The sequence below is a fragment of the Ylistrum balloti genome, unplaced genomic scaffold (assembly GCF_031769215.1).
Source record: "Ylistrum balloti isolate Yb309-2 unplaced genomic scaffold, AGI_CSIRO_Ybal_v1 Utg370168, whole genome shotgun sequence".
NCBI classification, from domain to species: Eukaryota; Metazoa; Mollusca; class Bivalvia; order Pectinida; family Pectinidae; genus Ylistrum; species Ylistrum balloti.
In genome coordinates, this window is record NW_026782160.1 from 252,562 (window position 1) to 269,602 (window position 17,041).

At 35.3% G+C, this 17,041-nt stretch overlaps 1 protein-coding gene across 1 annotated transcript; it reads left to right on the forward strand.

The window, feature by feature from the left end:
* The first annotated feature begins 3,353 nt into the window (after positions 1–3,353).
* LOC132551032 (acidic mammalian chitinase-like) lies at positions 3,354–15,922 on the forward strand. The gene is made up of 16 exons (XM_060215134.1): positions 3,354–3,411; positions 3,878–4,058; positions 5,515–5,734; positions 7,182–7,315; positions 8,084–8,210; positions 8,555–8,740; positions 9,061–9,177; positions 10,009–10,159; positions 10,280–10,448; positions 10,871–11,130; positions 12,444–12,573; positions 13,567–13,690; positions 14,102–14,287; positions 14,471–14,587; positions 15,018–15,240; positions 15,765–15,922. Exons 1-16 carry the CDS (start codon positions 3,354–3,356, stop codon positions 15,920–15,922), a joined length of 2,541 nt encoding a protein of 846 aa, XP_060071117.1.
* The last annotated feature ends 1,119 nt before the right edge of the window (positions 15,923–17,041 follow it).

The following is a 17,041-nucleotide window of genomic DNA, read 5'->3' on the forward strand; positions in this document are numbered from 1 at the left end:
GTAGGTGATATATGGTGGAAGTATGACTAGTAGGTGATAGAGGACAGTAGTATGACAAGTAGGTGATAGAGGACAGAAGTATGACAAGTAGGTGATAGAGGACAGTAGTATGACAAGTAGGTGATAGAGGACAAAAGTATGATGAGTAGGTGATGGAGTTCAGAAGTATGACTTGTAGGTGATAGAGGGCAGAAGTATGACAGGTAGGTGATAGAGGGCAGAAGTATGACAAGTAGGTGATAGAAGACAGAAGTATGACAAGTAGGTGATAGAGTACAGAAGTATGACAAGTAGGTGATATATGGTGGAAGTATGACTAGTAGGTGATAGAGGACAGTAGTATGACAAGTAGGTGATAGAGGACAGAAGTATGACAAGTAGGTGATGGAGTTCAGAAGTATGACTTGAAGGTGATAGAGGACAGAAGTATGACAGGTAGGTGATAGAGGGCAGAAGTATGACAAGTAGTACGTGATAGAGGACAGAAGTATGACAAGTAGGTGATAGAGGACAGAAGTATGACAAGTAGGTGATATATGGTGGAAGTATGACTAGTAGGTGATAGAGGACAGTAGTATGACAAGTAGGTGATAGAGGACAGAAGTATGACAAGTAGGTGATGGAGTTCAGAAGTATGACTTGAAGGTGATAGAGGACAGAAGTATGACAGGTAGGTGATAGAGGGCAGAAGTATGACAAGTAGGTGATAGAGGGTGGAAGTATGACTAGTAGGTGATAGAGGACAGAAGTATGACAAGTAGGTGATAGAGGACAGAAGTATGACAAGTAGGTGATAGAGGGTGGAAGTAAGACGAGTAGGTGATAGAGGGTGGAAGTATGACAAGTAGGTGATAGAGGGTGGAAGAATGACGAGTAGGTGATAGAGGACAGAAGTATGACGAGTAGGTGATGGAGGACAGAAGTATGACAAGTAGGTGATAGAGGACAGAAGTATGACAAGTAGGTGATAGAGGGCGGAAGTATGACAAGTAGGTGATAGAGGACAGAAGTATGACAAGTAGGTGATAGAGGACAGAAGTATGACAAGTAGGTGATAGAGGACAGAAGTATGACGAGTAGGTGATAGAGGGCGGAAGTATGACAAGTAGGTGATAGAGGACAGAAGTATGACAAGTAGGTGATAGAGGACAGAAGTATGACAAGTAGGTGATAGAGGACAGAAGTATGACAAGTAGGTGATAGAGGGCGGAAGTATGACAAGTAGGTGATAGAGGACAGAAGTATGACAAGTAGGTGATAGAGGACAGAAGTATGACAAGTAGGTGATAGAGGACAGAAGTATGACGAGTAGGTGATGGAGTTCAGAAGTATGACTTGAAGGTGATAGAGGGCGGAAGTATGACAAGTAGGTGATAGAGGACAGAAGTATGACGAGTAGGTGATAGAGGGTGGAAGTATGACAAGTAGGTGATAGATGGTGGAAGAATGACGAGTAGGTGATAGAGGACAGAAGTATGACGAGTAGGTGATAGAGGGTGGAAGTATGACAAGTAGGTGATAGATGGTGGAATATGACTTGAGTAGGTGATAGAGGACAGAAGGACGAGTAGGTGATGGACAAGTGAAGGTGATAGAGGGCGGAAGTATGACAAGTAGGTGATAGAGGGTGGAAGTATGACGAGTAGGTGATAGAGGGTGGAAGTATGACAAGTAGGTGATAGAAGACAGAAGTATGACGAGTAGGTGATGGAGGACAGAAGTATGACAAGTAGGTGATAGAGGACAGAAGTATGACAAGTAGGTGATAGAGGGCGGAAGTATGACAAGTAGGTGATAGAGGACAGAAGTATGACAAGTAGGTGATGGGGACAGAAGTATGAGAAGTAGATGATAGAGGACAGAAGTATGACAAGTAGGTGATAGAGGGCAGAAGTATGACAAGTTGATTATAGAGAAAGTGTATAAATAAACTACATCAGCCGCTACCTTCAGACAGATTTACAATCACTAGAGACTTACCATTTTGTCATATTATTTCATTTCTCATATTCTACATTCTCGATAGCTACAATCGTGCTTCCCCAATCAATGCTGTTAATATATTGTACTTGTATCGAGTTGTGATACATCCGATATGTTGTGTTGTATATGTAACATCTTTGGCGAACATCAGGTTATATCTCAACTTTTGTTAACGCAGACATTGTTTACATGTATTTTCCATTTACTTGAGATAGAATCTGATATCTATTGACATTTGTCTTTTTCGTTCATTTATCTTAGATATAAATTCCATCAATCTCATATTCGCACAGAATAGTTTCAATAGGACGACTGAACGATATATATTTTGGTATCAATACTTTTAATTAAAATAGAAGTTGTGTTAAACATGTACTTCGCTCGGTGTCTTTGATATATTATTCTTAACTTTTAACGTGATTTGTGAATATGATGAACTATCTATTTAAAAAAAAAGCTGTGACGATTCTTATTTTGAGCAGTTGGATTGTCATAATATAACAGACCATAACTTAATCATAGTAACTATATTCTCTATCTTCCATCACAGAAATAATTAGTATGGCATAAAAAAAGAAACTACCAGCACGGAAACATAATCATAATTTAAACTCAAGATTCACACGGAAATTCTTGAAAACGTACAAGGAGAATAAAATCAGGTGTTCCGGAAGAGTAAACGTCTTCTGCTTCATCGACGTTACGTGCTATATAAACCTTGGTCAATCCAAGTACGTAATGTCGCATTCTCAAATGAGAACAACGTATATAAAACGGAACCAACAGGCAAACTAGCGAGCATCAAATATATTCAGCTTCGTGTCACACAAAGAAATAGAATATTTCTCAAAGAAATCAATATGGCGACCATAAAACTTCCTTTTAATGTTTATCAATCTGCATCTTTTGAACCCATGTGCTACGTAAGTACACAAGCACAGAGACGTGTACGAACTGGAAATTAAACAATTGTTTGTTTCATTTTCAAAAAAATGATAATTAGATACGTTTGTTTTTTTAAAAAATGAAACAGTGGTTACACTCTACCATGCCATTTTCGTTACATTTTACAATTAAATTATGTGTCATTAATGAATGAATACATTCGATGACGTAAAAGTAAAATTTAAGCTTTAGAATATGTTATCGAACAAAATCTTTAATTGACATTACACAGCTTGTTATAATGGTTTTACGCAAATTTATATAAAAGCAGCTTGAGGGTGTGACACGTGAGTCCAGTTAATACATAGCTATTGGTCACTATTGAAGGCAGTTTTGATGTATATAAAGGTTTGCTCGAAGTCCGTGCCATAAACACGGTGAAAGTAACAAATTTGACCAGGTGACCAGACCACAGAAGAGGAAGGATGGCGGTCCTTAGATTACTTCTGTGTGTAGTAGTAATTTTCTATTTGTCGGAATTTGGTGAGTATTTTTTTCTGTTACTAAACATAACTTTCAATAAGGTTAAGAATAACAAAACAAAACGTATGAAATATGAATCAGGATGTCTTATCATTAAGTGATCAGAATAACTATAACAGACCTCTTTTCAATAAATTAAAATACAATTTTGTTCAACTAAATTGTAAATATATAAATATGTCTAATCAATAAACCGTTTCATATATCAATATGTGTAAAGTAAGTTATACTGATCGATTTTATTACACATAAGGTTCGTATTGATTTATTAGAATCTGTTTAAGGTATAAATTTAGATATCTTAATATTTTCTCGACATATACTATAAAATCGTCATTTTTCGAACTGCTCTACCGATCATGTTTTACGTAATATTGAAGTAGTGATTTATTTCACATAAATCTTTAACAGCAATATTTATTCACAGTTTGTTTATTGCACTGATAAATATTATTTTGTTAAACAGCGTTTGGATTCCGTCGTGTTTGTTTCTATGATGGCTGGGCCGCCCAACGAACGGGTGACGCCTTATTGACACCAGACATGATAGACCCTTTCCTTTGTACTCATCTGATATTCTCACACGCCATAGTAAGGAAAAACAACAAATGGGAGATTTACAGACGGTTAATGGTGGATACAAATAAGTAAGAACCTACTAAATAGTAATATATTTTTTTATACTTTCGTAACTTGTAACTGGTGTTTTATCAAAGACATCATTCAACACATACAAGTTTTAGAAAGCAAATTTTACTTACGATTTAGTTATATATATATATCAGGCCTTACATCATAAAAGTATCTACTTGTTCAATCTGAATCTCAATAATGATAATAATGCTTCAGCTGTTGTTGTGTTTCACCATGTGACTTTATATCATTGTAGTACAAAAGTTTACCGAAAAGAGCATAAAAATGAAGACATTTGAACAAAGTCACATGAACCATTAAGAGTCGAACGTGATCATTATATATACTTTTAGTTCAGAATTGTATGATACGACATCAGAAGTTATAGTCGTCGTAGAATCGCTTACCGCACCAAATTCTTTATGCGCACTTAGTGCATACATCGTCCACTTGTAGTGCATACATCGTCCGCACCCCGTCCGTATACACACACTATACAATATTTAGCGCTAAACTGTGCGATAGGATCACACGTCTTGAGCAGTTGAGTCAAAATGATTGATTTATATTAGGGATTTGAAGTTAAACGGAAAACTCGTGTTGTTGTGACTAAATAGCGATCAAAGTCGTATTAAATGTTGACAATTATTTGAATGTCATTTCGATGTTACATTTATTGAAGTACAACCGGAATACAAGTTGGTTAGTCTCTGTAAGGTATAGTTTCACACCTCAGACAGTGGCAAGCACGTGACAGGTTTGTGCTTGCTAGATCTCGTATGAGAGACACAACACTTAAAACTTGCCTTAGTATATAAAATAAGTACAAACGTTATGTAAATTAAACGTCCATTTCTGACGGTATACGATTTTAGATGATTCCTTGCTGAGAAAAAAACGTTCATTTTAATGTTTATATATATATACTGTGAATATAATGAGTGTCTGTACGCTAAGACTGGTTCATGTAAGGCGCTTTGTAAATCATTTATCTTAATTAAGAGTGCATACAACTATTCAGTACGCACCTAGTAGATGTTTACGTGTCTGACCTATAAATATATGGCTTAATTAGGAAATATACTTAGCTGTGCTCCCCTATCTTTTGTAAAACAAATAAACCCTATTCGACACCTATCCATAAGGCATTTCTAAATTTATATCAACAACGATAAAATCGCACAAATGTGCGATACCAAGTCGTGTCCAGTTTTCCTGTTGTGCACACGTCGCGCAGACATCGTGCGCACATCTTGTAACAAAATGCGAACCCACAACTGTATAATTGGAAAAACAATAATGTACTGTCCCTTCATACTTGTTTAGAATCGGCTCTTCTTTAATTTCAGGTTTATCACTAATGTGAATATGGAGAGTAAATGGATAATCATAAAATTAGAAGTGTTAATTTTGTAAAGTTGTCGGACGAAACAAAAATTCCAGTCTTAATAATAAGTGTCTGTATTTCAGCTATCGATTAATGAACAACCTCACACTGATTAACCCTGACCTGAAAACGTTGGTGCTGTTAACAGAACAGGATCCTGGCGATTTCGACAATATGGCGGTGGATTCAACGAATCGAACCACTTTCATCAACAGTGTCATCCCATTCTTGAAAAAATACAATTTCGGTGGCCTTTCTCTTCAATGGCGTGGAAGCTCTAGTAACTTCAAATTAATGAGCACGGTAAATATGAAAAAAAAAACAAGCAAAACTTTTTGATTTTATACTCTAATATTTGTTTTATTGTATGTCTTTCCTTACCTCGTTTATTTAAGTCTTCTGCTTATAACATGTGTTTGCCTACCTCGGTTATTTTAAACTCTAGTATTCCATTTAATGTATGTATGTGTTTGCCTCGCTTTTTTATACTAGCATTTTCAAACGATGTGTTTTTGATTACCTCGTTAACTTTATACTTCAATATTCTTATATCTATTATTTGTCTGTTTACCACGGTACTCTGGTTTTCATTTCACATTTGTGGTAACACACAAAAACTTCGTGTTCACATCGTTTACAGACTCATACGATACAGTATGTACGGCATATTTTGTGCGGTTTGGTTAACATGGTTGGCTCAATGACGAATTTATAATTAAACGGAAAACTTGTGTAGCTATGAATTAAAACAGACCATAGGCGTATTAGATATTGATCGATTATTATAAAGGTCATTTTAAGTTTGACACTTATCAAAATACATCCGGACCTTGCGTAACTAGTTTCGTGTATAGTTTCACACCTCAGAGAGTGGCGAGTGAGCCACAGGCAACGAACCTGTACTCGAGTGTATAGGTGACAGGTGCGTTCCGTCTAGGACTACAGTATATCAAGCACAGCACTTAAATTTACCTGAATATACATTTTTTTCTTGTCACCAGGCCGACCACGTAGGTTTTTCCAACAGTAAGACCCCTCTCGCGCTCCAATCCGATTGTTGTATAATAAATAAGTTTAATATTACGGGAAATAAAATAACATTCAGTTTGGCGTAATACGATTATAGAGGATTCATTACCGTGACTAAAATAGACATCCATATAGACGAGTGTCTTTACACTAAACTTGTTCGTAATTACGAATGTCTATAAATATTTCGTCAGCACCTGATATATCTTAAAGTATCTGACCTATAAACAGATTGCGTAATAAGGTAATATACTTAGCTGTTCCATTGAATATTTAGAAATAAATAAACCATCTCCCATACTTATTCATAAGTTATTTTTAAATTCATATGAACCAGGACAGAATCGCACATTTGTGTCGCGGAACCGCACGCCGTGCACACCATTGTGCAACAGCAAATTTCGTCCTGTTTTCCTATCGTGCACATACCATGCATTGTGTACACGTCGTGCACACCGTATTCTGTTCTTAACTGCATACTCTAGATATGTCTGTCTTTCCTTCCTTCTGTCCATCCGAACGTTGGTATCTCCAACTATACGGGTATAATTGTCTGTACATCCATCCATCTCACTTTATTATAAGAACAATTCAAGATGATGTATACGTACAAGAATATTGTATCAATAATAATTGGAATCACAAGAGTTTATCTGCCTATATAGATCTTTAACAGGTACTTGCTCTGATAAATTAAACATTGACTACGTTTTGATCACAGGAACTTCGCCAGGCTTTCGACAATGAATTTTCTCTCACTAACGACACATTTCTGTTCACCGCTGATCTCGTGGGGCCTCTTCTTGACGATTTCAATAATAACTATGAGTTGAGCACTATCAAGGAAACAGCATTGTGAGTGATGATCTATATGTTGTGATTTTATAGAGAATTTCATGTAAAATTAGATGAAGTTATAAGCTATGAATTTGTTATTATTTCATGACGTTGCATGAGATATTTTTTTCTCCTGTTCACGACAACAGTTCTGGCTTAAGATTGATTAATTTTTCGGTCTACAAAAACATATATTGAGCCTATGGTAATAGGAGTCTGGCAGTGCCTGGAAAAAGCGGAGCTAATATGCCTCAATTGCATTTTGTGTTGATTATTTCTGAAAAAAAAAGTAAAAAAAAAAAAAAAACAAAACAAAACACAAAAAAATGCTAATTAACTTGTTATTTCTACCAGCATAAAGGAAATTCGTCGCGCTACGGCGAGTAATTAATCGCACAATAATTGTTACACCGACGTTATAGCATTTGAGTAAATCATCTTTATGTAAAGTAAGAATAAAAAAATGTCACCCGACCTCAGAAAACCGGAAATGTTGTCACAGTATTTCTCATTCAAAATTAGCTTCGGGTAGTTAGAGCACATATCCTTCATGCTTTTCCATTTTCGGAAGAGCTTTCCTCTGTAGCACCAAGTTCTGTTGTGTAGTTTTTAATTGATAATTGTTGATGTTGATTGTTAACGGTAAAGACCTTTGCTCGGGCGCTATCGATGTCCGAAAAACTAAAAAGACTAATATTTGGTAATCTTATTGAAGTTAATAATGTAAAAAGGTAAAACTCAACTTCCCTTTTAACTAATTGCTATCATGTCTTGTTGTTTTGAAAGGAACTTCGACTTTATTACTCTTCAAACTTGGAATTTGTTTGACGCGACAGACGATTCTGTGACAAGACATCACAGTCGTAGAGTACCAAGAAGCGATGCCACTGGCAAAGATAAATTCCTCAACATGGTATGAAAATCTAATTTAACCATTTCTTTTTTTTTCTGTATCACGCCACTTCGTCTTCAGATATTGTTTACTGGTTTTTTCTTCTACTCAAGAAAACAAAGTCTCCCTAGGATCAAATTTTCAAAACGAAAAGTTATTTATGTTTACCTGGCATAGTCGACCGACTTATTGCCACGAGCCTACATTCAGTCTTAAGAAATATATTCAAATGTTCTGTAAATACTTCACAGAAAGCCTTTACTTATCCAAGCCAACGATAACATTAAAGCATTGTCGGTTACAGGTAAAATATATCAGAACCCTTGCAGTTCCTCGACTTAAATTCACATTTTCTTTTCATTTAGAAAGGTATAGCTGACTATCTAGCTTTCCTTGGAATTCCTAAATCGAGCATGAATATTGGCATTGCTACCTTTGGACGTGCTTATCAATTAGTAAACAGTAGTGACTTCGATTTGGGTTCCGCTGTCACTGGACTTGCTTCCCAATCTAGTGCCACTGAAACCCCCGGGCTTAGAGGCTATTATGAGGTAAATCATCATACACTCTATTATATTTCACTCATTTCTATGTTAAAGTATATAGATGATTAAGAGGCTTATATGCAATGTATAGACGTAATCAACACATATTTTACATGGTTATATCATCTTCATAGTTGAAGTACGTTCTAAACGTTACTAAAATAGCTATATTGAAGCAAGGCTTTTGCAAATATTCCGCTGTATGTGAAAAAACGTCTTTACTTACAAGTATGCTTCATGGTCTCTGGATTTGAGCAAAAAAAGTATAATATCATAGAAAACATTATTACGATATTTGATAGACGTTTTTTATAAACATTTTTCAGATCTGTAAATTGCTGGAGGACGGCACAGGCAGTATGTTCCGTGATGAGGGAGTGCCATACTATGTTAACGGGTTATTGTGGGTTGGCTATGACGATATCGAAAGCGTTACAGAAAAGGCAAGTTTGCAAATCGTAATATCACAAATGTTAAAGAGTTTGGTTCCCGTTAGTCTGCCTCTTGGCTCCGTTTTTGTACAAAGTGTTCTCATTTGAAAACGTGATATAAATTACTTGGATCGACCAAGGTTTACATGTCAGAGTCATTGATGACACAGAAGAAGCTTATCTTTCCTAAGCACATGGTCTAATTCTACTTGTTTTCGGGGTCTCCGTGTAAATCTTTCTTTCGCTCATCTTTTGCCCTAATTGAATTTTAAGATTATATTCACATGTATATATATATATACCTTTACTCTTTTTTTGTATCACGTTTGTTATCGGTGTTGTATTTCATTTGATGTCATCCCGATTATTTCTTTAGTTTGATTTCCTAGGTGATTCATTGTCGTCTCATTTCCAGTTGCTGTTTTTCCTATGATTTAGTGTCACCTCGTTTCCTGCTGTTATTTTTCCTTCGGTTTTAATGTTTTGTTTTCTTTAATTGTCACTGTTCTGTTTTAGTATCGCTTCCTTGTTTCTTGCTGTATTTCATTTTGTTTTGTAATCATTTCTGCTCCGTAGTTGTTTTCCCCTTCAGCTTAATTGTCGCATTGGCTCCACAGCTATTTTTATCCTTGCGTTACTTAACCTGGCCTCGTTTCCTACAGTTGTATTTTGTCCGGTATCTAGTATCCGTTGTTATGATTTCCTCCCTTGAAGTGTTATTTTGTTTTCTGTATTTGTTTATTTTCTGTTGTAGAAACGCTTGTTGCATGTAATTGTGTTTCTTTAGATTTAGTAATCTCACTAATATTACTTTCGGTAAATTCATGTGTCATTAATTTGTAGACAAACTGGATAACTGAGGAAGGTTACGGAGGCGGTTCAATACGTGGATTGTCAATGGATGATTTTTCTGAACATTGTAACTCTTCCGGAAGACCATTTCCTCTTATCAACACTATAAAAGATATATTTGATGAAGCTGTCGCCCCAAGAGGTACGCATTAGCCAGGATATTTAAGAGTATATACATATGAATTTGTGTCTCCTTTGGTTGTTTTCAACATTATGGAGCAGTGTAACCACAAATCAAATACTGAATTCTTACTTTTGATAGAGTACAGGCGAGTGTGTTATTTCTCAACGTGGGCAGCGGACCGTTATGGACCTGGTAGATTTACTGTCAATGAAGTCGATGAATTCCTATGTACTCATGTGATAGTTGCCTTCGCCGAGATATCGGACGACAATCAGATACAGGCTTCCACCTTAAACGACACCTACACGTAAGAAGTATATGTGTGGTTACTAATGATGCGTATGGAAGTAGTAGTTATTCACAACTCCCTCCTTATAGAGTAATAACTACGGCTGCGAAATAGGCACACCTTAGCGTGGAATCAAACATGTAGAAATAGAATGTCACGTAAATTTATAGCTTAATGCACTGTAATTTAAACACCAATGTGTAGACGATATTAATGTATACTTTACCTCAACTGTGCTTACATAGCAATTCATGCTGACTTGAACTATTTGTATCCAGATACAATCTGGTTTATCCTACACCCATATCAATGTTTTTAAATAAAGTTTGATACCTTTGTATTGAGGGATCACGATTGATTGGTTCAGGATGTCGCGATCACAGGATATGGTATTAATAAGATATAAGGCACCTGTCTATTACCGTTGTACTTTTAAACAGATTCCATAACGCTACAAAACTTAGGACTAATAACCCAGATCTGAAAGTGTTGCTGTCTGTTGGAGGCTGGGAGCAGGGCAGTTCCAGGTTTTCTCACATGGTTTCAGGACCAAAACGAAGGCGAGACTTTGCCGCCTCTGTCATTAGCTTCCTGCGTCTTTACGCGTTTGACGGCCTTGATTTAGCTTGGCAGTACCCAACACAAAGACAGGGGTCAGCAGACACGGATAAAAAGAATTTTGGAATTCTACTAGATGTAAGTAGATAATGTATGCTAAGTGAATTATTCATTGCTGACTTCGTTGATACCAATTGCTTTCTTTTGTGTAGTTATATTAGAAAATTATGATATCGGAATGGGGAGGTGGTGACCATAGTGGGTTGACACACAACCGATAAACTCGAAATCCCCGAGTTGTTGTGAATGTTAAATTGATTAGAATGTACTTTATCCTATCCAAATAGCTGCTACAACACAGGAAAAGCCTTGATGTCTGTTGCATCATAAAGTGGTCATATATTAGAGAAAACAAAATTGCAGTGGAAAGCACCATTCTATAGCAAACAGAATAATATGCATCTCCAGAAATCACATTGTCATCTTGACAGCTGCAAATTGCTTCGGATAGACATATGCAGTTTTGTTTCTTTCAATGCCATTATAACAATACACGTTTTACATGTTACTTTAAATACTTACTGTTATATTCATAGTCATATGCTTATGTTAAGTGAGAAACATCAATATGTGAAAACCAACCCAAATCACCTCGATGATATTTTCTGCTTGTATACAAATATCAAGATTATAACTAATAGAAGTGTTATGGTATATCATATTTACACGGCAGTAGAGAAACAGGTTGTAGTTATTATACACAGTATAGAGTGTACAAATATACAATAGGGTCCAACGTTTGTGCGGTTTGGTAAAAATGGTTGGCCTATATTACTGATTGAAATTCAACCGAAAACTCGTGTAGTTATGATTAAGTATATATAAACCCCATCCACACTTTTGTATAAGTAATTTCTAAACTTATATCAACCACGATAGAATTGCACGATTTGCGTACAGATGTGCGGTAGCATTGCAATGTATTTTGATTCTGGTGTTGTATTTTAGGTTATGTATTTTGATTCTGGTGTGTTTTTTTAGGTAATGTTGTATATTTGATTCTAGTGTTTTTTGGTAATGTTGTATATTTGATTCTAGTGTTTTTTTGGTAATGTTGTATATTTGATTCTAGTGTTTTTTGGTAATGTTGTATATTTGATTCTAGTGTTTTTTGGTAATGTTGTATATTTGATTCTAGTGTTTTTTTGGTAATGTTGTATATTTGATTCTAGTGTTTTTTTGAATGTTGTATATTTGATTCTAGTGTTTTTTGGTACTGTTGTATTTTTGATTCTAGTGTTTTTTGGTTATGTTGTATATTTGATTCTAGTGGTTTTTGGTAATGTTGTATATTTGACTAGTGTTTTTTGGTAATGTTGTATATTTGATTCTTATGAATTCCATTGTATATTTTTCTACTGTTGTATATTTGATTGGTATATTTGACGTTTTCAGTTACTGGTCAGAGACGGGAATTCGATAACGAACCCCGAAGGTACCCTGTAAAAAAACTGCTGTTGACGGCTGCCGTGGCTGCGGAACAGGAACACATTGACTATGCTTACGACGTGAAGGCTTTGTCAGAGTAAGACAACATTAAAATCATATAAGGCTTACCTTTCTCCTTGTGATTTTCCGGGGTCTCCGTGTTAATATTTGGAGTCTGTTAATAAATCGATATGCTTTTTTTTCATAAAGGTGATATGTTCTAGAAAAAAATGCATCTTAATCAGGTGTCTGAAAATTCAACCACCTGAATAGCCTTCCGTTGTTTTTCACACTGTTCTCTTTTTGAAACATGCCATTTCTTTCTTAGATTGACCAATATTTTAACGGCAGTTGTCGTTGATGAGGTAGACTATACATACTCTTCCAGAACATCTGGTCTTTTCCTCCTTGTACTTTCTTAGAAGTTTACGAGTCATTCTTTCTTATGTACATATTTTGTCAATATATCATTGAAATTGAATTTGGATGAAGGTTTTGTTCGCACACCTATGTTTTCTTTTTTCTTCTTCACATTAAACGTTAGTTTTTCAAAATATATGGTTCATGAATTTCTTATAAATTTACACGGCCATCGTTCAGCCAATAACATCTTCTTGCCGATACGATTATCAAGTATATGATAAAGAAACATATCAAAACTAACATCGGTAGTATTCTTTCGATGTTGAAGAATTAAAGCTCCACAACATTAAGGAAATGTGTACAAAATGGTAATTTTAACTCAAGCAACGAAACGAGTGACATTGATGAACCAAAGATTGATTTATACGGAGACCAATGAAATAGAACGAGGTGATTAGAAGAGTAAGCATCTTCTGCTTCATTGGCGATACTCGTACTTAATCAAATTATATAATGTGGCGCTCTCGAATGACATGTTAACGACACCAGTAAATTTCGTGCGAATCATGCACTATGGTACCCAAGTTGGCAACTTCAGTAGATCGTTTTGATTCATGCAGATATGTCAATGTATGTCGAAATTATATAATCTTCAATAGGGAGTTAGAAATGTAAAATCAACAAGGCGAATTCATACAATGTATTGACAGTAAAAATCATGTTGCAGTAATTTGGATTTCCTGAGTCTCCAGACGTTTGACATGCGTGGTTACTGGGATTGGCAAACCGGCCATCATAGTCAGCTGAAGCCGTTCCCATGGGAAACTGGACCAGACGCTAACCTCAACATGGTATATTGTACAATAAGTCTTAATACGATAAGGAAATTAACTTACGAAGCGAGTTTTTAAAGTCGAATTTTGCCTTTTAAGGTTCGGAAACCTTGAAATCTTCTTATGATCATACGCAACGTGTATCTTTTATGCAAATGATATTATTCTGAATATTTATCGAACTGTGCTTTGAAGCCGATTCACAGCACAAAGTTTTGAATATAAATGCTATTAAAAGAACATATGAATTTAAAAACAAATATTATGTGTTAAATCGACGTTGTATATAATAAAGTAGAACAAAAGTTAATTAACATATCGTGTTACATAATTGGAGTGCTTGAAAGAACATGACCATCCAAAATAAAACCGAACTGTTGATTTTTTTCCTCAATGGAACATAACATATAATCTTTTTCGGTCTATCAGGAGTGGTCTGGAAAGTACTGGCACATGCTAGGAGTCGACAAAGAGAAGATCAATATAGGAATGGCCACATTTGGGAGAGGTTTTGAATTGTCATATGCACCCGATAATAGTATTGGAGCTTGGATTGATGGACCAAACCCCGCTGGTAATTTGACCGACGAGGACGGTTTCTTAGCATATTACGAGGTAAGGATTTTTTTATCTGACATTCAATAATATATATATATATATATATATATATATGTATTTTTTTCGAAATATATATATTTGCATTAAAGTTGTTCACATCGTTTCGTATAAAGGTGTTGAAAATTGACGTATTTTTGTATTTTGATTGCTCTATAGTATGTACATATTGGTTTATGTCAGATATGTGATTTAGTCGATGATGGAAATGGCAATGTGATGAGAGTATCAGGTGTACCTTACTATGTGTATGACCGTCTGTGGATTGGTTACGACGACGAACAGAGCATAGCTAACAAGGTTTGGTCATTTTTAAATTATGCTTTATGAAGGATAAAATGTTCCTTTGTCTGCCGCGATGTTGATTTCATTTTATATTACATAGTGGTTTATGATATATGTGACAACAATATGTAGGTTGTGCATGTATAACACCTTGTACGGCAGATTATTGTGAGAGTACCAGTTAAATGAATAATATGAAGTCTTGATATAAGCTTTAAGTATTATGATAAAAAGTAATTGTACATTAATTTAAGATATAGATATTTCATGGTATATGTCATGGTAGATTCCTGTGAAGATATATATAAGTATTATACTGTGTATAATAATAATGTCCAGTAGAACACTTCGAGCAGGATGTGCTCTCCATAAATACGGGAGATAAACTGAAAACATAATGAAAGGTTCCTTTTTTTAAATAAGTTTATATAAATGTCGTGAATAGGTGCAATGGCTGGTAAATGAAGGATTTGGTGGCGCAATGGTATGGTCTATGGATTTGGATGACTTCAGACAGACATGCGCGTCTTCTACTAGTCCATCCCCTCTTATCAATACAATTAAGGACATGTTGACTGGTTACGTTAGCGGTTCGGTCACAGATAAAGTTACAACTGATAGTACAACCGAGGAATCAACGACAATGTCGTCTACCACAACACCTGGACGTAAGCAATTTACGGCAATGACTTCGGAAGGCCTTTTATCAGCAGCGATATGGGTCTGCTCTAAATGAAAATCATACAGATTCAGATCTAGAAGAGTTATTACTAATTGTAATTAGGCCCGTGATATTACCAATTCGTAACGGACCCTGTATACGAAAATATCAGTGCGGCGTTTGTAAAGTACTTTTCGTTTTTTTATAGTTTATAGAAAGGTAACACTATTGTTGATATTTTATTTGTCAATATATAAAATAACAGAATACTAGGTATACAGTGCAGTGAGACATGGATAGCAGAAACAACGAATGAATAATGATAACCAATAACGCTCATTTCATTGAAAATGTCTTCTTCGAAGCTCAGCATATATCCTGACCTGTCAGAATGTCGAAAATTAGATTTTCTGTAGCCCTGTATCTGACAATGTACAAGGTACCGTGCACACCACTGTCTGTTTATAAATCTTATTTTATGTATTAATTTATACTTCAACATTTAAACATTTTTTTTTACTATTTTTGCAGCGCACATCGATTGTGATGTTCAACCGATTGATGGACCATACCCAAATCCTAGAAACAACAGAAACTTTTACAAGTGTTCCAATGGAGAGGCTTTCTTGTACTGGTGTCCAAGTAACTTAGTGTTTAACCAAACAATGTTAGTGTGCGACTACCCATAATCTTGAAAAATATCGAAACTTTTATGATACACCAGTATTATTGTGCTGTGCTTTAATTGTTGTTATGACCCTGATATAACAAAGTATTGCGTGAACAAGTCAATAAAGGCTCTTTACAATGAACGTTGTTTTACCGTTTGTGTGTTAAGAGAAAAGGTGAACCCATCCCTATTCACCCATCCAAACAACCATATCAAGTATTACAGCCTTCGAAATAATTCAGTTTTGATAATGCCATTCCGTTTTTAAAGGAATGTCTCAGTCACGCACGCACGCAAGCACGCACGCGCAGCTATCGTCTATCAATAACTGCTAGATTTGTGGTCTTCAAAAGAAAATTTGCACTAATATAAAGAATGTACAGTATTACAAGATCACTATCATCATTATTTCATATTTGTACCTGCGTTACTTACTCTTTAGATATTAAACATACACCTACAATTTTTGCATTTAATTGATAATACACATGGCAATTACAATACTGCAAGAGTACCCCGTCTTGTTACTTCTTTTATTGTGTGTAGTTGTTGCATGTTTGATAACATCTTTAAAACAATACTATTAAATATGATAATGTCATGTAAACAAACATGTTTTTCAATTTGAGTAGCCAGGTAAGACATCTAGTTACAATGTTGCATGATATATTTATCAACAAAAAGTAGAAAAAAATAACAATCAGCTCCTGGAGCTGTCTTCTTGTGTGGGAGTTTTCAAAGATAGTCCATATAAAAATTCCGGAGCAATATGGTTGTACAATGGAACTTGCCGCTGTTGCAATGATATAAATAATGCAACATTCTCTAACGTATATAGAAGCTCATGTGTATGATATTCAAGGATTATCATTCATTTCAAGTAACCGCATCGAAATGAAAATATATGATGCAGAGAGATAAAAAAATCTTTCAGCGGGTACGCCGTATGGGGAACATACTTGTTATTGAGACTGGGGAAATTTAATGACTACTCCCTCTTGAACCTTGACATTGTTTCGCCGCATTGGTGATATGGTAAAATCAATCTTAGTATTTGATTAGTTGAAAAACATAACATATTTGAATGAAACAGTAATATTGTTATAAACATTTAGCGGTTGCGTTTCTTTGACGTGTC

Coding starts and splice junctions, on each gene's coding strand:
- LOC132551032 (XM_060215134.1), top strand. CDS start 3,354: ATGGCGGTCCTTAGATTACTTCTGTGTGTAGTAGTAATTTTCTATTTG. Junction 10,160..10,279: donor TGAAGCTGTCGCCCCAAGAG/GTACGCATTAGC, acceptor TACTTTTGATAG/AGTACAGGCGAGTGTGTTAT. Junction 11,131..12,443: donor TGGAATTCTACTAGATGTAA/GTAGATAATGTA, acceptor TGACGTTTTCAG/TTACTGGTCAGAGACGGGAA.